General features: G+C 48.7%; 1 protein-coding gene across 1 annotated transcript in view; it reads right to left on the reverse strand.

Annotated features, from left to right (window-relative positions):
• Positions 1–24499, reverse strand: part of SLIT1 (slit guidance ligand 1) — a 185377-nt gene that overhangs the window by 154544 nt on the left and 6334 nt on the right. The window contains exon 2 of the mRNA XM_047701989.1: positions 11887–12313. Within this exon, the coding sequence (XP_047557945.1) occupies positions 11887–12083 (197 nt within the window). The 5' untranslated portion in view covers positions 12084–12313. The remainder of the gene's footprint in view (positions 1–11886; positions 12314–24499) is intronic.

Raw genomic sequence — 24499 nt, forward strand, 5'->3', positions numbered from 1 at the left:
CCACTGCCACCCACCAAGCCTCTGTGTCCACTGCCTGTCACCCCCTCCCCACCACTGCCCACTCCAGGCCCCCGAGAAGTCATCCACCAGCTAATTCCCTGACCCCGACCTCCATCTGTAACACCACCTCCCTGCATCCCCCCAACTCTGCTCATCAACTCCCACCTAGAAGCAGGACAGCCCTCCCCACACTGGCCTGCACCCATATGGGTCCACCCCGTAAACATGTGCAGGTTGAGCTCGGTCGTGGCCAGTTTGCCTTTATGCTCCAGTGCTCGGCCCTGACGGGGGTTTTATAGATGCTAAACGAATGTTTGATAAATGAATGGACAAAAGAAGCCAGGGCTTATTAAGATATGTGGTGTGGTAGTCCAAATTAAAAACTAAACATGCACATGTCTCAGAGCCTCGAGGAGCACCCAGAACCTGGGCACCCCTCTCACCAGCCATCTTGCCCCCCAGCCCATGATATGCCTCTCTGACCGTCTCCTCATCAGCAGACTGGTGATAATACCTTCCTCCCAGGACCATGGTGAGCAGTAAAAGAGTAGAGGGGGGTAGAGCATCGCTCTGAGCCTGGCCCAGATGGGGGGCTCTCGGCGGTGACTGCTGACACCACCCCAATTCCTCACTACCACTCTCATTCTCTGACCCACCTCCCCCACCCCCACGTGTCTGGTTCCTCCTTTCCAAATCACCTCCCTCCCCTCGGTGCTCCAGTCCACCGGCTCCCCCTCGGAGCTCCCGCGTGTTCTCTCCTCCCACAGACTTCCTCACCACTGGCTGGCTCCCACCCATCTGTCTTTGCCTCCCACTTCTCCCAGGAAACTGGCTGCCCAGCATGGCCAGTGACCCACCCACCACCACCACCACGGTTCCAGAAGCTGTCCTTGGCCCTCGTCCTCAGACAGCCTGGACGCTCTCCCAGGCTAGGCCTCCTCCCCATCAACGAGCTCCTTCTCTGGCACGGGCAATAACTCCCCCGCCAAGTTCCGATCCACAGACGGCTAGGAGCTCCTCCAGCCTCTCCGCCTTCTCCTCCTTATGGCCTGCCCTCTTTCTTTTTTAATTGAGATACACAGCTGACATACAACATTACATTAGCTCCAGATGTACAACATATTGATTGGAGGTCCGCATAGATTGCAAAATGATCAGCTCAGTAAGTCTAGTTAACATCTGTCATTTCATATAGTTACGTTTTTTCCCTCGTGATGAGGACTTGCAAGATCTACTCTTTTAGCAACTTTCAAATACACAGTAATACACAATAACGGCTGATTAACCGCAGTCTCCGTACTGTACATCACCTCCCCAGGACTCACTGGTTTTATAACTGGAAGTCAGTACCCCCGACCACCTTCAGCCATCTCACCTCCTGCCATCTTACTATGGGCAGAAACTGAAGGCGGTCCTCATGGGTCCACGGAGCATGTGCCTTCCTCACCAGGGAACCCCAGCCAGAAAGAGTGTTTCTCACATGGTGTTCTAGGTACCTCCTGCTTCTGCATAACCTGGATTGCCTTTGCCAAAAACCTGCTGAATCAGCATCTTTGGAACGGGCCTGGGAATCTGCATTTATACCAGCTCCCCAGGAAGTTTTCTCTCTTTTCTTTTTTTAAAGATTTTATTGGGGGGGGGGGGCGCCTGGGTGGCTCAGTGTGTCAAGCCGCTGCCTTTGGCTCAGGTCGTGATCCTGGGGTCCTGGGATCAAGTCCCGCATCAGGCTCCTTACTCGGCAGGGAGCCTGCTTCTCTCTCTGCCTCTCCCTGCCACTCTGCCTATTTGTGCACTCTCCCCAAGACAGATAAATAAATAAAATCTTAAAAAAAAAAAAAAAAGGAGTTTTTTTTTTTTTGAGTAATGTCTATACCCAACACGGGGCTCCAACCCACAATGCTGAGAACAAGAGTCACACATTCTACCAACCAAGCCAGTTAGGTACCCCGCCCTCCCCCCAGGAAACTCTTACACCCGTTGAAGTTTCCGTTCCCACTCTTCCCCAGGAGGCCCTCCCAACTGTCTCTCCAGCCCACATACTCTACAGAGTAACCATTCCCTATCCCTAGCCATAGGGTCATCTTTTCCACGTAGCTGATTATTGGTCACTCAAACAAAAGAGAGAGAAGCCAGCTTCACGACTTTTCCTCCAGACTCAGCGGCTCTCCCCAAGTTCACTCCACTCACAAAATCATTCGCTCAGGCTGGAGCCTTGGGGCCCCATGACCCTCCTATTTGCTCTCTCTGCACCTTCTGCCTCCATCTACATCTGCTTCTTCCTGCCTCAGCCTCTGCGGCCGAACTCCATGAGGACTGTGGCCACGGCCTACCACTGATGTGACAAATTACTCGCTCAGGGGCTTCAAACAACACAGACGTATTCTCTTACAGCTCTGGAGGCCACTCTTGGCCCGTGGCCCCTCCTGCCACCACTCCCACCTCCTGCTTCCATTGTTACTGCTTCCATCTCCCTCTCCAGTGTTGACCCTCCCGCCTCTCTCTTACGTCACCCAGGGATGATGTCATGCCTGCCCCAATAACGCAAGATCATCTTATCTCAAGGTCCTCAACTGCATCTCAGAGCCCTTGTGCCATGTAAGGCAACACAGTCCCAGGCTCCCAGGATTGGAACATAGACATCTTTGGGGACCATGATTCAATCCACAATGACTGTATTTTCTTTTTTCTTTTTTTTAAAGATTTTTTAAGCTTTTTTTTTTTTTAAAGATTTTATTTATTTATTTGACAGGCAGAGATCACAAGTAGGCAGAGAGGCAGGCGGAGAGAGAGAGAGGTGGAAGCATACTCCCTGCGGAGCAGAGAGCCCAATGTGGGGCTCAATCCCAGAACCCTGGGATCATGACCTGAGCCGAAGGCAGAGGCTTTAACGCACTGAGCCACCCAGGCGCCCATGACTGTATTTTCTAAAGCAAAGGTCAGAAACATAACATGTCTTACCAAATGTTAAAAAAAAAAAAAAACAATTCTTGGGACACACCTTTTGTGAGCACCTACCATGCACCAGGCAATGCGAATACAAAGATACATGAGACACAGCCCCTGCCCTCAGGAAACTCAAAACCCAAGGTACTCACCAAAAGAACCAGCTTCTTAAAAAGCAATAAAGTGCTCTTCCCTACAGAAGAATTCCAATTAATAAATGTAGAAGGAGTGAAGGAAATAGAAATTCAAAATTGGATAATAATGGTTGCAGGCAAGATCCATTAATGGGTGCTAAAATTAGTAGGTGAGAATTTGAGGACAAAAAAGCTATGGCAATCTCAATGTATCTCCCCTAGATAGTTATTAACTGTGGATGCAAATTCAGGAATGTCACAGGGAAGAAAACTGGCCCAACACCATCATAACCAAGAGGTCAAGGTTAACATCACCAGGAATGAGAGGTATCAGTGTCACTGACCCCCCGATGGGATGTCCCAAGAAGGGCACACCATCCCCATCACATTCCTGCCAAAAATCCATAACCTCAATCCAATCAGGAGAAAAACACTAGACAAAGCCAAAGTGAGGAGCACGCTACAAAGTAACTCACCAGTACTTCGCAAAAGCATCCATGTCATGAAAAGCAAGAGGAGACTAAGGAATTGTCACAGACTAAAGGAGATAAAGAGGAAATGACAACTAAGCACCATGCGGAATCCTGGACTGGGTCCTGGAATAGAAGAAAGATATTAGTGGAGAAGCTAGTAAAATCCCTAAAAAGTCCACAGTTCAGTTAATAGTCTTGGACTTGTGTTAATTTCTTAGTTTTGATCATTGCACGATGGATAAGAAAGACGTGAACACTAGGGGAAGCTGCGTGAAGGGTATATGGCAACTCTCTTGGTGCTATTTTTGCAACTTCTCTGCAAGTCTAAAATTATTTTAAAATACAAGTTTTCAACATTTTTGAAGCATAAAAACACAGCGATGGCAGGAAAACTGTTGTCACAGACAAGCCAGAAACCACAGTCATGGTCACCATAACCAACTGGTCTCCCCACTGCCAGCTGGTTTCCTTCTCCATTCATCCTCCACACCAAAGCCAGGCAACAGAGTGTCTTAAAACACTATTTTACACTTGTCACCCTCCACTCAAAACCCCTGTGCCTAAGTGCTCAAAGGGTCTTTCCAAAAGGACACAGGGGCAGCATGAAGGGGCTCCCACCAGACAAATGTGGGACACTCTGAACAGCAAAATAAATAGTGATAGTAATGAATTATAACCTAAAGAATAAAACAGTAATCCATGAGTCCCTACTGTAATAAACTGACAAACAGATGGAGGAGAAGGGAAAGTTCTTTCTTACAGTAGAATGCCAGCTAATAAACCAAGAAGAAAAGAAGTTAGAAATGTCTCAACAGAGAGTCAATTATCATATGGTTTCACTTATTTGTGGAGCATAACAAATAGCATGGAGGACAAGGGGAGATGGAGAGGAGAAGGGAGTTGAGGGAAATTGGAAGGGGAGGTGAACCATGAGAGACTATGGACTCTGAAAAACGATCTGAGAATTTTGAAGGGGTGGGGGGTGGGAGGTTGGGGGCACCAGGTGGTGGGTATTGTAGAGGGCACGGATTGCATGGAGCACTGGGTGTGGTGCAAAAATAATGAATACTGTTATGCTGAAAAAATAAAAAATTATTAAAAAAAAAAAAAGAAATGTCTCAACAATATGTATTAACACCAGTGAAAGTCTGATGAAGAACAGGATATTTACGTAGCCCCAAAGTACCTGCCCCCACAAATGGCTTATCAACAATTAAAGGGGGAAATAGTCACTTTTCAGCAGAGAAACCTGGCAGACACCCACTTACTGAGTGATCAAAATGAAAATCACCAGTACTGGGACAAATTGACATCATGTGTCTTCCAACATGACCCACTGAGAAGGGCAGAACATCGCTAACTTAGCATTCCTGCCAAAAGGACATAACCTCAATGTGATGGTGAGGAGACCTGATGAAGCCAAACTGAGCAACATTCTACAGAGTAAGTGGTCTGTATTCCTCAAAAATGGAGAGGTCAAGAAGAACAAAGAAAGGCCAAGTAACTAGTCCAGATTAAAGCAGACTAAAGAGCCGTGACAAGTCAATGTCATGTGCGATCCCACCCTCTGATCACCACAGAAGACCCTGTTGAGACAATTGATGAAACACAGACATGAACAATGGTGTAGATAACAGTACTGTATCAATGTTCAATTTTCTGATTTTGATAGCCTTATTCTTTTCAGAAAAACACACACCAAACTATTTAGAGGAAAAAACTTACATCTTCAATGTAATCTTTTTTTTTTTTTTAAGATTTATTTATTTGAGAAAGAAAGAGCATGCATGCCCAAGTGAGGGGGAGGGAGAGAAGCTCCATCAGACCCCCTGCTGAGTCGGAGCCCAACATGGGGCTCCATCCCATGAGATCATGACCTGAATAGAAACCAAGTCAGATGCTTAACGAACCGGACCACCCAGGTGCCCCTAATCATTTTTGTTTTAATTTTTTTTAAGGAAACACTATTCCAATGCCCAATATGGGGCTTGAACTCATGACCCCGAGATCAAGATTTGTACACGCTACCAACCTAGCCAGCCAGGCACCCCTCCAACCTAATCTTAAACAGTTCCCAAAAAATTGTGCATGTGTATAATACATGATAAAGCAAATGGGGAAAAATATAGACAATTGAATCTGAACAACAGATATATAGGAGTTCCTAATACTTTTGTTGCAACTTTTCTATAAATTTGTAGTTGTAATATAATAAAAAGTTACAACAAGCACAAAGGATTCTTTTGGGGTGATTAAAAAATATTCTAAAATTGGATTGTGGTGATGTTTGCACAACTTTGAAGATTTTTTTAAAAATCACTAAATAGTAAGGGAAAAAAAAGAAAGAAAGAAATTATAAAAATACACATACACTCCCTCGGATGGCCCCCTATTTCCCAGCCCCATGACCCAGTGCCCACCCTTCACTTGAATCTCCTCTCTCGGAACTCACCAACCCAAAAGTGCACCCCACCAACTGTCTCTGTTCCTCATTCTCCTCCCCAAATGCATGACACACACTTCCTGATGCCCCAGATTCCCCCACCCTCGCTTTAGCTCTGTGCCTCCCGAGGTCATGCCCAGGCCTCAAGCCTCATCAGTGCAGGGGTCCAGCCTTTCCTTCCCACCCGCACGCCCGTCTCCTCATCTCTAATACTGATAGAGCCCCTTCTGTGCGCCAATATTATTCTAACCACTCTACACCCAGTATTTCATTCGAACTCCCAGCCGGATGTGGTAAGTGCTATCGCTGGCTCCACTTTACAGATGAAGAAACTGAGTCACTAGGGAGCTGGCTGGGATCTCTCAGGTGGTCGTTGATGGAGGCAGGATTCAAAAGACGCCACTTTCACACCAAAGCCTGCGCAGGCAGCCACTGTGCTTTCCCTCCCTAGAGACATCTTGACACATTTGTTCTTCTGCAGACAGACCGTTCTCGCACACCAGCCTGCAGGCTCCCTGGGGAGTGGGTCCACGCTTTGGACCTCTCTCTGCACTACACACCCGGCAGGTGCCCAACAGCTGTTTGTCCGCCACAGGCTGGGTTCCAGAAAGCAGAGGAGGGGGTCGCAAACTCCATCAAAAAGAAGAGCCAGTTCTCCACCCACCACCACCACCCCCCCCCAGCACAGCCCAGCTCCCTGGCTACTGCCCAAGGCCCGGCCGTCATCTGCTCTGGGTAATAAGTATTTGTATGGCGATAATTACAGCATTTGGGGAGAAAATCCCATTAAGCAAGAGCCCTGCCGAGCTGCTAATGCCGGCACAGAACGGGAGGCGGCAACTCCGCCAAGCTCCCGTCTGCTTCCAATAATGCAGGAGCTGCAGGTCCCCACCGCCCTTCTCCCGGCCCCAAAGAGCACGGCCGCCCCTGCTGGCAGCCTTGGGCAGCCGGGACAGCCAACAGCCAACCCCCTGCCTCAGAGCCCGGACAGAGGCAGGGGCAGGGTTCGCTGGGGATCCAGAGCACCGGGGTTGCACAGGGAGGAAGAGGGAGCAGAGCCAGGCTGGGATCCATCCCTGAGTGGTGCCCCAGCCCCTTTCCTGTCCCTGCAATTCTGTCATCTTAATAACAATAATAATACTACCACTCACAGGGCCTTCGCTGCTGTGCGCCAGGCCTATGCAAAGTGCAGCTCCCAGCCCGGCCTGTAGGCAGTCCTCACGACCAGCCTGTCCTTTCAACCAGCAGGTCCTGTCATTATCCCCACTTTCAGGGCAAGGAAACAGGGGTGCTGAGATGTCACACGTTCCTCCGGAGCACTGACCCCGCTTTGCAATTATGTGTTTTTTCTCATACTGTGCCATTCATCGCTTCCTCCCTTGCTGGACTAAAACTCAGGGAGGGACAGCAGTTTGGGTTTGCGTCCAGCCCTGTTCTCTCAGCTGCATGCAGTCAATAGACAGCTATCTGTTGAATGAATTCATTAAACCCACAATTTGCCCAAGGTCCCCCCAGCTGCTGCGTGGCAGAGGGGGGCTAACAACGCAGGCAGGCTGGCTCAAGGACCATGCCATCACACCACCCACCCTGCAGAGAATCCCTGCCTGCTACCCCCTGCTCCTTCTTGCAAACACGGGAGACCGAGACAAAGATGTACAGGGACAAGGAAGGAGAACCCTGCACAGCCAGACGCCAGGAGAGCAGGCTTGCACTACGGCCAACTCTCCCGTGCTTATCTCCCAAACTCTCTGCTGCCCCACTGAACCCTCAAACCTTCACTTGAGCTCCTCAGATAACAAAAATAATCATAATATCATCACCTAGTTATATCACGAAGCATTTCCACACACCAGCCCTGGGCCAAGCATGCCACCAGGCCCTCTACGTGCACTGGCTCCCTGAATCCTCGCCACCGACCTACAACACAGTCATCCTCCCCTTTTAAGATGGGGAAACTGAGTCTCACAGCAGATGGAGTGATGGCACCAGGGGCCTGCCACCAGTCATGCAGAAGCCAGCGATAAGCCCAGAGCACGTGCTACTGGAGACACAAGCCCCACCCAGAAGCAGCCTCCCCAGCACAGTGCAGGGCTCTGCCCTAGGAGACCCCGGTGCACACGTGGCTTCTGTCTTCCCTGACCCTTCCCCAGGACCACCACCCAGTCATGATTTGGCTTTCCAAACAGGCTCCCAGGCAATCCATCTGGGGTGCCCTGGGAAGTCCCAAGCCTGACCACCCAGCTCCATTGAATGTGGCCTCCACTTTCGGGGGCCAAGTCTGGAAAAGGCAAGGGCCTTCCAGGCCTCTGCAGCAGGCAGTGGGCTATGGCAGTGGACCAACTGGCCAGGGGGCAAGAGAGTGACCCCCAAAACTGATAAACAGCAGACCATCCTGGGCTGGGGGAGCAAATGGAAGCCAGAGGTCCTTCCCCAAGGCCTTTCCTGGCCATACCACCATCCTCGGGCCTCTCCCATCTCTGCACCTTGTGCCCACAAGCCTAGAATACAAGTGCCTGAGACAGAAGGGAACAGCGGTGTCCCCCCCCCCCACACACTATATACTCTCTTACCACTCTCTCCTGGATACTCTAGCCTAAAAGACTTTTTTAATTTAAAAAAATCCAACTGAAAGTCAAAGTCCTTGAGTGGAAGAAAAGACAATTAATAGTGGCCACGGCTGGGTCCCTCTGAGGCTGAATTCTACAAAGAGAGGAAGCTTCCAGGCCTCCTCCACCACACCCCTAACCCTCACTCTGTATTTTAATTGTTCCACTGCAGTGAATTATTCAGCATCCCTTCCTCAGCCCAGCCCACCAGCCCCACAGCCCCTCTGGCTCAGCCAATTTCCTCAGCAGCCCTGGGGCCACACAGCTTCTTCCTAGAAGTCCCCACAGCACACCAATTCCTTCCCACTTGGGGGGATAGGTCCAAGCCCAGAGTCATGGGATAGAGGATCATAAAGTTGCCGGGCCTCCCGGGCTGCCATAGAAACTGCCCATGAGACAAAAGGCGAATGCACAGCTGCAGTCTCTCCAAATATCACGGCCTCAGAGGCTGCTGTTCTGGGCCCCAGGACGGCACAACGTCCATATCGATGAGAGAGAGTTTTGCTATGGTGATTCTGAGTCTGCCTGAGCTCTCACCAAGGCCTCTTTTCGGGGTATTCTTTTCTTCCTCAAATGGCTCTTTCGAGGCCCGCCTGCTGCAAAGGCAGCCTCCCCCTGCTTTCTACGTCCTTTCCCTACCCAAGAAGTTTTGCCCACAGCAAAGACCAGGTCTCCACTGACTCCCCCACAATAACTCACCCGTGGATCCCATCCCTGAAGTCCCCAAAGGGAAAATCCAGTGAGAAAAGATTGCCTGACTCTTCCCAACCTTCCCAGCCTCAAGCCCCATCACATGGGACTGGGCCCAGCCCACTGCAGCCCCGGCCAGCTGGCCTGCTCACCCATCAGGCAGGCTCAAACACACCTGCAGGCCTTTCGCTCATGTATTCCCTCTGTATGGGCTGCCTGCTCTCTCCGCTTAGCACACTCCTACCAACCACTGTTGCGTCCCGAACTGTGCTAAAAAATGACCCATCCTCTGAGAAGCACCTTTCCCCCAAGAAAAGTGCTTCCCACCCCAATGCTCCCCACCACAGCCCCATCACATTGCCAGCCTTGCCCTCTCCCAAAAGCTTGCAGTTAGGTGTCCCCTGTCTGGGCCTCTCAACTGTACATCCCTTAAGGGCAGGGACTTGCTCACTCCCTGCTGGAGCCTCAGCACTGAGGGCAGCTCCCAGCTCTGTAAATGTTTGCTGAATTAAATAATGAATTAAATAGGATCTTCTCCCAATCCTATCATAATGATGTCTCTCACACAGTGAGCATCATCATGAACTAGGCACTTTTCACACGTTATCTTTGGTCCTCACAAGTACCACAGACTTTAGTATCAGCACCCCCATTTTCTGCATGGAAAGCAACTAAGGCTCAGAGAAGTTCAGTAACTTGCCCAAGGTCACACAGCAACCTAGGCAGCTGGACCTCTTTCTTTTGCACTAGGAAATTTCACTTCCGTTCCACTCTGATTGCAAGAGAGCTCATGAGTTCCTGAACATCAAAACAGACACTGTCCTCAGAACTAAAGATGGAGAGAAAGAGCAAGGCATGAGATGACTTCAAGATTCAGATCCAAAAGCAAAGGCAAGGGGCTGCTGTGTCTCAGACCTAGGCTGCTACCAGGGTAACAACTGCAGGAGAAACATCCTGTGGGCAAAGGAACAGAGAATAGATCCAGAGTGAACAGGTATAGAGAACGACCCTGCAGCCTCAGGGGTTCTCTGGGCAGATTTCAGACCCTCAGTCCCTCTCCACAGCCACACAGCATAATGCACAGGAAATTTGACTTGGTCCACCCTCTCACCACACCAGCATCTCTCCCCAGCCCCACAATACACACTGTACACACACACACACACACACACACACACACACACACACCAGTTCCCATCTAGATTGCATCTAGATTGCAAATTCTCTGAAACCTCCACGGGAATTTTTCAGACTCAGCCAAGAGGAGTCTGGGGCAAATGTGTGCTCACTAATTGCTGACCTTGGTACAGAGTTTGATCCAAGAGACAGCTCTCCCCAGGGTCAAATTTCTGCCTCTGGCCAGCTGGGAGCCATGAAAATGTGCTCAAGTTATCAAAATCTGTACGCCTTTCCTGAGAGCCACTGCAGTTGCCCAGGAGTGTGGGAAGGAGCATGCAGGTTTCAAAGGAGCCGGCAGCCTTCTCCAAAGTCCAGTTCAAAAATCTCCTGAGGCAGTCACCTCTGCAGGCAGCACAAAGGCCCAGCATGTGACCAAAAATCACATACAAGGACTCTCACAATCTCCCATTACTGAGGTGACACCACAGATACTAGGAATTCACACAGATGCACATTCTGCAGGAGAACCTTGGAAGGTAAATTATATTGGTCCATAAACACACACACACACACACACACACACGGTAACCATACACACACACACACATACACACACACACACACACACACACACACACACACACACACACACCCTACAAAGCTCTGAGGGTCTAGAAAGAGCCGAGTTTCCTCCAGAATTTAAAAGTGAGAGAGAATAAGGGAAGAAAAATTATTTTTTAATGACTTTTCATGGTCAGTGTCTCCACTCCAGGCTCTTGACCGCTCGGCATGATCCCGGGGCTCCCAGGCCAGGTCACATCTACCCCTTCCTGGTGTCGATGTAACATACCCCAGGCCCCAAATCCAAATCCCTCAGGTCCCATTGTCTGCCTGGGTTGGCGATGGCTGGATGTGAGTTGGGGGACCAATGCCTGACACCTGCAAGAGAAGAATTCTTAAGGCTCTGGGGCAAACAATGGGGAGGAAGGGGAAGACTGGAAACTTCAACTCCATTCCATCTGGCTGCCCATCACCTGCCTGCTGGCCCTCAGAGTCCAGTCCACAAGCGCTGCTCAGAACACTGCCCAAGATCCATGCCCCCGAAAGGAGATGTGGTGCCTGGCAGTGTGAGGAGCTTCCCCACCCTGGGTGCCAGGAAGGCTTTCTGGCACCAATTCATAGCACCCTGGAGGAATAAAGTGCTGGCGCAGTGGGAACGGCCTGTCAGGGCTGAGTGCAGGGTGCAGGTGTGAGGCTGGGAGCTGACAGCCCCGCCAGTGCCCTTTGAATCTCAGCAAAGGGAAACAGTGATGCTGCCGGCTCCTGGCTCCGGAAGGACCCTGGCAGGCACTGACCCCTCTATTGGCTGCAGAGCCCGGGGCCCCAACGGTCCTGCCTCCACCCCAGCCCCGAACTGCGTCTGGGTGGGAGGGCAACCTCGGGGGCTCGTTGCGCACTGGGGACGGGGCCGTACTCACAGGCGCTCGGTGTTCCGCGGGATGTTCTTTGGGATGGCCTGCAGCCCCGTGCCGTGGCAGTCCACCGTGGTGCCGGTGCAGGTGCAGAGGGCGGGGCACGCGGTGGCACCCAGGCGCCACGCGGCTGCCCACAGCAGCAGCCAGAGCTCGGGCCGGACGAGACCCGCCGAGGTCCCCCTCCGGGGCGTCAGCGCCATGGTGCCCTCACCGCGTCCCGCTCGTGTGCCAGACGGCGGCAGCCGCTTACCATCCCCGTCCGGGGCGGCCTCCAGGTGCAGTCCCGGGACCGCGCCGCCGAGCAGGCTCGTGCGCGGCGGCCTTACGGGCCGGGAGGCACCTCGCTCCTCCAAGCGACGGCGCTTGTGTGCGGACCGAGGGAGGGCGCCTTGGGCGGAGGGCGCTCGGCTCCTCTCCGGTTTCTCGCTCCCTCCCTCCCTCCCTCCAGCTCCCAACTGACTGCTGCGAGGAGGAAAATGGGCAGGCCCCGCGCGCGCACGCACCCCGCGCACACACACACACACACACACACACGCACAATCACACACTCACACCCCCACGCTCGCTCCCACCCGGCAGTCATCCATCAATCGAAAAGCACACATCCAGAGCCAGACTCCTCCCCGCCCTTCCCCAGCATCCCCCTCCCCCGCCTCCCGACGACCCCTCGGCGGCTGCAGCGAGTCGCGTACAGTTTCAAAGGTGGAACCTTCGAGGCGGCAGGCGCGGGCAGGGGACTGCGCGGGGGATGGGAGGATGGCCACGGCCCGACCTGCCCAGTTTTGGCCCTGGCCGGTTGCAAACACACACGCGCGCGCGCGCACAGGCACACACACACACACACACACACACACACCACGAGTATGTGCACATTGAGACTCCCGCACTCAGAACGCCAGCCGGGGCAGTTGGGCCAGAGTGGGGAGGGAGATTTTATTTGGCCGCCTGGACCCCTTCCCTGGGGCCACAGACCTGCTTTCCCCCGACGGCAGAAACGCTTCCCCCGGCCCACCAGACTTGCCTTGTGAATACTTGCTGAAAGCAAGCCCCCTACTTTACTTAGCCTGGGACCTGGAGGACAGAGCTTGGGAGTGGGGAGGGAGGAATGTATAAAAGCCCTAGGTCGAGTACAGTCTTCTCCCCTCCACCACCAAGATGGCAACAACCCCACTTGTCTGAGGAGAAGACTGAAGCTAGCTGCACCCAAAAGAAAATTGCCCTGATTTGGACATTTGCCCCATGGAGAGATGTCATTTCTGCCATTCGGCTGGCTCCCCAGGTCAGAGTTAGGGGGTTGGCAGAGTAGCAGTGGGGGTTGGAAATCCAGCAAATACCTTCCTCCACTCGCACCAGCATTCTCCCATTTCTGACAGGTGCAAAGGAATATTCATTCCTGCCATCAGAGGACAGCAGAGATGGCTGGAAAAGGGCAGGGTGGCCTGCTTGGGAGAGTAGCTCCACGGGCCACCACTGTCAGACCCCAAGATTTTACCCTCCTTCTGGCAGCGACTCTTCTTACTCTAAGGAAGGCATAGACACAGATGTGGGCGTGGGTGTAAACAGGAAATCCCGGGAGAGAATCACCCTCAAGCCCAGAAGAGATGAAGGACCTCCCCAAAATCAAGAACAGCGATGGCTGTCTTACGCTCTGTCGGACCCAGATGTCCTCTGTCCATCCGTCCCCTGATTCTGGGCCGCCTACAGGCTGGCAAGGAGAAACACTTGAGCAGCTCACCAAGCATCTTCCTTCCCAGGAGTAGGCTACCTGGGTTTCCCCGTGGGAGAAACCAGAAAGAATCGTAGCTGGTCCAAGAGATGCCAGGAGAAGGCACAGCATGGACACTGCTTGTCACAGGGGTGGTGGGCTGTGTGGACACGCTCCACAGGATTAAAGCCTTATCCACCAGGTGTCCAAGACTTGGGGGTTTTCTTTGTTTTTCTTTTCCATCTTGATGAAAATTTTACAGTTTTTTATCTCTACGGTCATAGCGCAGAGACAACTGTGGCCAGCATCTCACAACTAATATGGCTGGTCTTACGGGCTTTTGACAGTGCTTTTTAAAGTTTTTACACACTCCTAGCATGACCTCCATCCAAGGCCATGGGTTCTTCAGCATCAATTCAATGACAACTGAGGAGGAAGGGGCTTTCTCACGGGTCCCCAGGGGGTGTGATCTTAGAGAAACTTTCCACAAATGAAGCCAGAGCTCCTCACTCCTCTCCCTCACAAATTTCCACTGCTTCTCCGCAGGATGCTCAGCCCCCCTCTCCTCACGGGCCCTCCCCAGCTGCCTCAGGCAGCGTTAAATCCTCATTCCTCAGAGCCTGCTGCTTTGTTTATCCCCTCTTAGCTGGAGCTGTTTACACATGTGGCTCCTTCCCTGACACTCCTCCTGGGGCAGAGCCCGCCCTTCCCCCAGAGCTTACTCATTTCCTCACTTTGGCGATTAAGCCAGCACCTGGCACTTAGTAGGCGCTCGGATTGTTGAAGATGTCCGGTTTCCAACCTTTGGCTCCAGCGGTGTCTCTCCAGCCCCGTAACCTCAGAGAGCTCCTCAGAAGCCAGGACCCATGTGGGGAAGAGAGAGAGTGTTGATTAACTGGGACACATGCCCTGGGGGCTTCAGAGTAGTCCCTTGAAGCAGTGGAAGGAGGGGTGGGATGGGCAGGGGGGCGGCAAGATCACCCCTGCCTGTGTCTCCCAAGAGTCAGCCAGTGCCCTAGAAGCTTCCAGACTAGACTGGACAGTGAAGCCCAAATGGTCACCACCTGGCAAAGTCTGCCCTTTCCTATAAAGGGGAGGGAAGGAAGGAGAGCTCCCTCAGATCCAGGACAAAGACTCCCCACGCCAGCCTCGTCATGGGAGGCCCTGCCCCAGTAGCCAGGCAGCTCCCCAGCTTGGCTCCTATCCCCAGTTCCTCCACCCCAGAACCTGGCTGGATCCCCAATTTGGGAGGCAGCTAGCCATGAATGAACGCAGCTCATTAGCGTTCCTAGCACATTTACTCGGAAACCACCGCCTGGCCAGCAGCTCACCCTCCACCCCTACACCGCTTTGCTTTGCCCGTTCAGTTTCCTCTCCCAGGCCCCTCCCTCTGCTGGATCTCCCTACCCCCTCCCTACAGCAGGGCCACCTGCTCCCTCAGCACGGGTGGGGAGGAGGCAGCCCTGTCACATTGCTTCTGCCAGGAAATGTTATGCCAAAGCCCACTGGCCACCATCAGGTCAACCCCTGGGCAGGGGGTGGGGTTGGGGGGGCAACTTGGGACTGGGTCTCCCCACCCTGGTGGCATGAATCTTCTCCAGTGCCCTCAGCCATGCATGCTCAGGGTTGAGGGCCACCACCTCCTGCCTGTGACTTGGGGAGATTTGGGGGAGTGCCTTGTTCCAGCTTTCTGCACAGGGCCCTGTCCTCTGCCTCCAACAGCCCTTCTGAGACACCAAGAAGCAGAGAGCCTGGGTGAGGCTGCAGAGCCCAGCGGCTTAGCTCTCTGGGCTGCAAAATGCAAGAATGAGACAAAATGCCTGCTGTCTGAGCATTGATTAAACACCATTTATTACGTATCCATGTACTATGTGCCCAGAACTGGGACTTGGCGATTCAACAGGGCGTAAGAGCTGCCCAGGCCTGCACTGGGCTCACAGTCCAGTGGGGAACAGAAAGAGGAGAGCCCACTCTGCATGGTTAGTTTGGTAACAGGGAGCGTGGGATTGCAGGGAAGGCCCAGAGTGCGGGGCTCAGGGCTGGGTCCGAAGGGTCCCTGGAAGAGGAATCATTTGAGCTGAATCGTAAAGGATAAGTAGGCATTGGCTGGGCAAGAAAATAGCAAGAACTGTTTTCCTGGACAGAAAGAAGTACAGAGGTAAGGCACACAAATGATAGCGGTGTCCTCAGTGGCTGAGCTAGGGCAAGTTCAGCAAGGCTAGAACATGGCAGGGGTTCAGGTAGGAAATGCAGGCAGAGGTCAGAGAGGTGTGGGGAAGGAGAGGAGGAGCACATTCCAGATGCCCTGGTGCAGCCATTCTGGCTTTACTGGGTTTGCAGAATTTCCTGGCCTATCCCTGGGCTCCAGCATAAGCCCCTATACGCATGCACCTGCAATGCACTATCTCAGGACCCGGAGGCTGTGGTTGCTCCCATGGAAGGGCCTGGATGATGGCAGGGAGACAGTTCCAGCATATGCTTCTACTGTTAGGATTTTTTTACCTATATAGTATGACTTAACCTCTCCATCACCACCAATGCATTTTTTTTTTTAATCACCAATACATTTTTAAATCCCCTTGAATGCTTATTATAAATGCCAGTTCTCAGGACCTTCTTAATCAGAATCTTCACTATTAGCACAGCGGGGGCTGAGGCAATATGATTCTGATGCAAGATGCCCCAGAGACCATGCTCTGGAATCAAGGCCTGGGGTGCTGGGTTAATGAGTTTGAACTCAGACCTGAGAACTCTGGGAGCCACTCAAGGAAGGGGCCCAGCAAGGACAAAGGGTCTGAGGCCTGTCTGCCTCCCTCCTCTTCATTTTCCACATGTTCTTAGCAAGGATGAGACATCAAAGAAACAGATAGCCACAAGGGACTGGAGGGGAAGGAACAGAGCCATGTGACACTGGTACATCGAGGCTTCAATCACAAGATGTCAGAGCTGGAAGAGGATAAAGAAATGATCAAATCCGGGGCACCTGGGTGGCTCAGTGGGTTAAAGCCTCTGCCTTCCCCTCAGGTCATGATCCCAGAGTCCTGGGATAGAGCCCCACATCAGGCTCTCTGCTCAGCGGGGAGCCTGCTTCCTCCTCTCTCTCTGCCTGCCTCTCTGCCTACTTGTGATCTCTGTCTGTCAAATAAATAAATAAAATCTAAAAGAAAAGAAAAGAAAAGAAATGATCAAATCCAAACATCACCATACAGCTAGCAGCCCAGAGAAGTGAAACTAGCAACCTAACCTCACATGGCAAAGGCAGAGGTGAGCCATGAATGAGACTGGATCTTGCTCTGCTGGGCCATGCATCTGGGGAGAACCCAGCATTCAATCCATCCTGGGCACTCCTCCTGACCCTGCAACCCCCATAGGAACTGAAAAGCCAGGGGTCTCTGGGAAGTAGTGCAAGTGGTGCTCAGTATATTTTACCTTTAATCCCTAAACGCCTCAGATTTGAAAGAGGCTGGCTGGATTGCTTGAGGCTTTCAATGAAAAAGCCTAAAGCAGAAAGAAACTATTACTAGACTTAAGATCAGTGGCTTTTACAGAGGCTACCATATGCATGCAGAACGAATCTGACAGATAAGAAACAAGAGAGAAGCAAAGAGGGGAGAGAAGAAAGCAGGAGAGAAAATGAAGGAAGAAAGCAGGGGGGAGAGTCTGCAGTCGGCCATTTGCTCATTCATTTATCAGACATCGTTGCGTGCCAACTAGGAGCCGGGCATTGGAGTATCAGAGATTTTTTGCTTGGGATTCATTGGGCTTCTTGTATCTTGCTCATGGTTTTCATCAAATGTGATATTTTCAATCATTATTTCTTCAAAAGTTTTTTTACATCTCCTTCTCCCTCGCCTCTGGGCACCCCACTTACGCATATATTAGGCCACTTGAAGTTGTCCCAAAGCTTACTGATGCTCTGTTCATTGTTTTAGTCTTCTCTGTGTGTTTCATCTTGATGAGTTTCTACTGCTGTGTTTTCATGTTCATTACCTTTTCTTCTGCAGTGACTCATCTGTGGTTAAGCCCATCCAGCATAGTTCTATCTCAGACATTGTGGCTTTCATCTCCAGAAGATCTATTTGGGTGTTTCTTTCTCTTCCATGTATCTTCTTAATGTGTTTATGTTTCCTCTGCCTTCTCATGCACAGGGAACATAGTTGTAATAACTACATCTATGAATGCTAATAACAGCATCATTTCTGGGTCAGTTTTGATTGTTTGCTTTTTTTTTCTTCATTTTGGGTCCTATTTTCTTACTACTCTGTATCCTGGTAATTGCAGATTGGATGCCAGACATTGTGGATTTTACCTTATTGGGTGCTGGATATCCTTGTATTTTTAAAAAATAATCTTGTGCCTTGGTCTAGAACAAAGTCAAGTTATTGGGAACAATTTGATCTTTTCAAGGCTTATTTTTATACTTTCTTAAGCAAGACCAGTGGAGCCTTTAGTCTAGAGCTGATTTTCCCACTACTGAGGAGATACCCTTCTGAATATTCTACCCAAGGCCCTGTGAATTCAGAGGCTTTCTCCTCTAGCTGGTGGGAACACCAAATCTGTGGGAGCTCCAAGGATTGTTTCTGCCTACTCCATTTGGGTGGAACTTTCCCCAGCTTCAGGTGGCTTACAGTATGCCCTGATTGGTGCTCAGCTGAAGACTGGGGGTGGGATGGATCAGAGGAAGGAAACATCTGCAGATCCCTGGCTGCTCTCTCTGCAGCAATTTCCTCTCCCACCTCCCTGAGAACTCTAGCCACCCCGGCCCTCCCAAACTCTCAGCTTCAACTCTTCCACTCAGCTTTGTTCTGTGCTACACTTGGGCACCCCTCTTGCCCTGTGTCCTGGAAACTCTAGCCTATATGCCAGGTCAATTATAATGTTCACCATACTTGTTTTCCCTCTCGAAGGAATCACCATCCCACATTACCAGTTATTCAATGTCAGAAAACAGTTGTTTCATTTTTGTTTGTTTGTTTGTTTTAGTTTAGTTAAGATGGAAGGGTAATTTGGCCCATTACTCCATCCTGCACAGAAACAGAAGTTTGTAAGAGGTTTTTAGCAACACTTTGTACCCTTTAAACATTCCCAGCATGCAAGGGAGCTACAGCCAAGCAAACAGTCACTTGACTCCGACAAGTACCATGAAACTGGCCAGAGAGGAAGGGGACTCAGCCACACGGGGCTTCTCTCAGTTCATAAAGCACCTCACACTCCTTGCATGGCACAGTGCCCATGCCAGCATGTTCTTTCTGCCATTCTCGACCTGGCTTAGTCCTTCTCACCCTAAGCAGCACCTCCTCTGGGAAGCCTTCTCTGACCCTGGGTTTAGTCCACCTTCTCCCCTGTCATGCAGTCTCCTGGCTCCCTGTGACCCCTTCAGAGCACTGATACTATTGCTTGTATGACTTTGTTTATCCAAGATCTCTCCTCCCTCCTAGGTGGGAGCCCCAAGAGGGCAGTTTCCCATTGATCTTGTTCCCTAATGCCAGGTTTAGGGACTGGGATGCAGAAAATGCTGAAAAAATATTTTTTACTGAAGCATAAGGGCTCATTCAGGGGAGGTGTATCTTGAGAATAAAGGTGCAAAAAAGGCAGGTCTCCTGTCAAAATCAGGGCAATGAAGAGTCACATTTGGCTTGAAAGATAATTCCCCAGGAAGCAGTGAGTTAGGGTGTTGGGGTGAGACCTGGATGCTGAGGGACCCAGATGCCAGGCTGAGACCCTTGGATGTTATTCTGGAGGCCTTAAAGAGCCAGTGGGTGGATGGGAAGAGTCAGCACAGGGCACAGGTTGGGTTCCCTACGAAGAGCCTCTGGGATGAAGAAGAGCTTACAGAGCGTTTATTAGGGAATGCTCTCAGGATCAAGGTTGTGGGAGGAAGGGAAAGGCAAGATTGCACAGAGGTGATGCTGACCTACAATGCCGGTTCAATGGCGGACTTGATAAGCTCTACAGAAAGTTCTGAAGAGAGGCCCCTTTGCAGTCGTCCCAAGTTATGGCAAGAGTGCTGGGCCTTTATCCCATGGCACTGACCAGTCACTGGACCAAAGCTGCTCCTGAAGGGAGGTGTAGCCTTGTGTGAGGCGGTTTTTCAGCTAAGGGCAAACACCAGAGAGGACTGACAGCTGAGAACCATCCTCAGGCAGCTTTTCCTGCAGCTGGGGGAGAAGTCCTTCATTCCTGAATGTAGATCGGGGAACAGGGTAGGAGAAAGCCCAGAGGCAAAAATAGGCACAGGGCCTTTGGCATGACTGGGAGTAGCTTTCCAGGATGGAGATGAGACTGGAGTGGTGGTCAAAGAGGGGCAGATCTTAAAGCACTGAGTAGATCTGTTGAGGTGTTGGGTCAAATCCCAAAAGGAATAGGAAGCCATCTGGGGATTTTAAGCTGAGGAGTAAGCTATGATCCATTTCTCTGCTCTACTTCTCCTCTGACTCAGCCCCTCTGCCTCCTTGGCATGTAAGAAAGGAACAGCCCCGCTTCAAAGCCTGTCCTGTACCCATAACCAGCCATGAAAATGAGGAGGTATTCTCTATTCTCTCCAAAATCCAAGAATATGGCAGAAACTGTTACCAGGGAGCTCATTAATCCTCCCAAGTTTCAGGGCCATCATTTGTTAACAGCTAACCTAAAACTTCCATCGTGCCTGTACATTCTAAGAGTTTATACTATTCCAAGAGTTTTACATCTTAAATCATTTAGTCTTCCCGAACAAACTTATGAGGAAGGGACTATTTTTACAAACCAGAAGCTAGAAGCACAGAGAGGTTTAGTAACTTGCCCAAGGTCACACAGTATTTAAGGGGCAGGGGCAGGATGTAAAATGGGGTAAGTTCTACCTTCTGGAGAGGAAGTGGAATTGAATGAAAGGTACATATGAAAGTGCCTTGTGTGCTGTGCGGACCCATGGTAAGTGTGTTCATTTTTTTAAGAAAGACAAAACTGGTAATAATGACAACTTAGAGAAAAAGTCCATCTAGAGGAAGTTCTTTCTGATAAACATTGTATGGTTAATTTTAGAGGATTCCCTCTTCTCCTTTTTCCTCAACTCCTGCAAATGAATGCCCTCTGAGTCTGCTTGGCAACATAACCCACACAAAGACCCGATATCCTCAGAATTTTCTTGCCATCAGAGAATACAGGAATCTTCTAGCCTCAGATGTGGCCGTCCTTCTCAAACTGGCAAAGTCCCAAGTTCAGCAGGTTATAGCCTAAGAACATCAAATGAATTAAATGTAAATCTAATTTTCTTGCATATGACATGAACTTTTTTTAAATTGTAGTTGACATATTATTTTAGTTTCAGATATATAACAGTGATTTGACAATTATATGCATTACAAAATGCTCACCATAATTAAGTACAGTTGCCCATCACCATACAAAGTTATGACAATATTATCGACTCTATTCCCTATATTGTACTTCTCATCCTCATGATTTATTTTATAACTAAAAGTTTGTACCTCTGAATTCCCTGCATCAGTTTCACCTATTACCCTCTGGAAACCACCAGTTTGTTCTCTACATTTATGTTTTTCTTTTTGCTTGTTCATTTGTTTTGTTTTTTTTAGATTCCTCATATAAGTGAAATCTTATGATATTTTTCTTTCTCCATCTGACTTATTTCACCTAGTGTGATACCTTCTAGGTCCATCCATGTTGCCATCAATGGCAAGATTTTATTCATTTTTATGGCTGAATAATATTCGATTCCATATATGTATGTATACATACATACACACACGTGTGTGTGTGTGTGTGTGTGTAGCATCTTCTTTATTCATCTACTGATGGACACTTGGATTGCTTCCATCCCCTGTAATATATTGTAATACACTGTATTGTAAATAATTGCAATTATAAATAATTGTAATTTAATTGTACTGTAAATAATTGCTGCAATAAATATAGGGGTGAATATATCTTTTTGAATTAGGGTTTGGTTTGGTTTTGTTTTCTTTGGTAAATACCCAGAAGTGGAATTACTGAATGGTGCGGTATTTCTATTTTTAATTTTTTGAGGAAACTCTATACCATTTTTCATAGTAACTGGACCAGTTTACATTCCCACCAACAGTGCATATGGGTTCTTTTTTCTTCATATCCTCACCAACACTCGTTCCTTTCTTTCTGGTACTAGCCATTCTGACTGGTGTGAGGTGATACCTCACTATGGTTTTGATTTGCCTTTTCCTGATGATTAGTGATACTGAGTATGTTTTCATGTATCTGCTGGCCGTCTGTATGTCTTCTTCAGAAAAATGTCTGTTCTAATCCCCTGCCCATTTTTAAATCAGATTATTTGTTCTTTTGGTGTTGAGTTGTAGGATTTCTTTATAATTTTTTGGATAGCAATCCCTTATCAGATATATCATCTGCAAATATCTTCTCCCAACCAGTAGGTTACCTTATTTTTTGTTTATATTTTCCTGTTATGCAAAAAGCTTTTTAGTTTGATATAAGCCCAGTTATTTATTTTTGCTTTTATTTCCCTTGTCTGGGGGAGACATATCCAGAAAGATATTGCTGAGTCTGATATCTGAGTTTATTGCCTATGTTTTCTTTAGTTTTATGGTTTCAGGTCTCACACACAGGCCTGTAATCCATTTTTAGTTTTTATTTATTTATTTGAGAGAAAGAGAGAGAGTACAGAGTAGAGAGGGGCAAAAGAATCCTAACCAGGCTCCATGTCCAGTGAGGAGCCTGATATAGGGCTCTATCTCACAACCCTGAGATCATGACCTGAGCCAAAATCAAGAGTTGGTCACTTAACCAACTGAGCCACCCAGGCACCCCCATTTTGAGTTTATTTTTGCATACGGTATAAGAAACTGATCCAGTTTCATCCTTTTACATGTAGCTGTCCAGTTTTTCTAGAACCATTCGTTGAAGTGACTGTCTCTTTCCCATTGCATACTCTTGCCTCCTGTGTCACAGAATAATTAGTCATATACATGTGGCTTTATTTCTGGGCTCCCTATTCTGTTTTATTGATCTATGTGTCTGTTTTTACACTAGTACCCACTGTTTTGATTACTATAGCTTTGTAGTACATCTTATTATCTGGGATTGTGATACCTCCAGGTTTGTTCTTTCTGAAGATTGGTTTGGATATTCAGAGTAGTTTTTTCCATACAAATTTTAGGATTATTTGTTCTAATTCTGTGAAAAATACTGACATTTTTGAAAGAGATTGCATTGAATCTATAGATTGCTTTGGATTGTATGGACATTTTATTTTTTTTTTTTATTTATTTATTTATTTGACAGACAGAGATCACAAGTAGGCAGAGAGGCAGGCAGAGAGAGAGAGAGAGAGAGAGGGAAGCAGGCTCCCCGCTGAGCAGAGAGCCCGATGCGGGACTCGATCCCAGGACCCTGAGATCATGACCTGAGCCGAAGGCAGTGGCTTAATCCACTGAGCCACCCAGGCGCCCCTGTATGGACATTTTAATATTTCTTCCAATCCATGAGCATGGTATATCTTTCCATTTATTTGCATCATCTTCAATTTTTTTCATTAACTTCTTATAGTTTTCAGAGTACAGATTTTTTACCCCCATGGTTAAATTTATTAATAGGTACTTTATTCTTTTTGATGTAATTGTAAATGAGATTTTTTCTGAATTTTTCTTTTTGCTAGTTCATTGTTAGAACTAGAAGAAATAGTGTATAGAAGAAATGCACAGACTTCTATATATTCATCTTGTACCCGTAATTTTACTGAATTCATTTATTATTCCTAATAGTTTTTTGGTGGATTCCTTATGGTTTTCTATATATAGTATCATGTCATCTGCAAATAGTGAGAGTTTTACTTCTTCCTTAGCAATTTGAATGCCTTTTATTTCTCCTTCTTGTTTGATTGCTCTGACCAGAACTTCCAGTACTATGTTGATTAATCGTAAATCTAATTTAAAAAAAAACTTACCAAACATTAACGTTATTGGGATAGCCTCTTCTTTTATACTCTTTTATATTTTCCATATTTTCTACAATAAAAAGGCTGTAACAAAAAACATTATTTTAGAAATAAAGATGTAATCACTAAATCTATAATTACTGCCTAAATAAAATTGCCATTAAACTTAATATTCCAAATTTAATTATTTTATGAGCAAACTAAATACTGAATAATACATTTTACACTCCTGCATTGAAGAGCTGTTATAAATCTGCAAAGGGTGCTTTAAAAATAAGTGATGTCTTCTATGAAATATCTAGAATAGGCAAACTCAGAGAATAGATTAGAAGTCAGCAGGGGTGGGAGGGAAGGAGGAATGGGGAGTTATTGCTTAATAGGCTCAGAGGTTGTTTGTTTGAAAATTGGGTGATGTTGCACACACAATACTGCAAAAGTAATTGATGCTACTGAATTGTACACTTAAAAATGGTTAAAATGGAGATAGATAGATAGAAAGATAGCACAATAAAAAATAACAAGTGATGGGGCTGTTAAGGGAGAGGCTGTGTTATAGAATGTCTGTCCAATCACTGGTCTGTCACCAGCTGCCCAGGATGGACCCAATAAATGAAAACAGCAGTTATCACTAACAATAAGCAACTGCTACCCAGAGGTAAATAAGCTGATCTTCCTCATCCACGGACAGGGACAGGGGACAGAACCCAGGCAAGGTGACTCCCGATGTCACACCTTTAACCCATCTCACCGTACTCCGCAACAGCTAAACTGTCTGCTTAAGATTTCACAGGACATGAATCATCTGTAGGTGACCCTGCAAGGGAGGTGTGCTCTTCCTCTTTACAGACAGAAGCCGGAGGCTCAGAGCCAACTGCTTGCTAGGTTATTCAGCTGGTGGGGTCAGGGTCCCATTCTCAGGCCCAGGCCAGTGCCTGCAAAGGCCTGACAACGGTGTAAAATGACTGCAGATTGGAAACAACCCACCC

The sequence above is a fragment of the Lutra lutra genome, chromosome 14 (assembly GCF_902655055.1).
Source record: "Lutra lutra chromosome 14, mLutLut1.2, whole genome shotgun sequence".
NCBI classification, from domain to species: domain Eukaryota; kingdom Metazoa; phylum Chordata; class Mammalia; order Carnivora; family Mustelidae; genus Lutra; species Lutra lutra.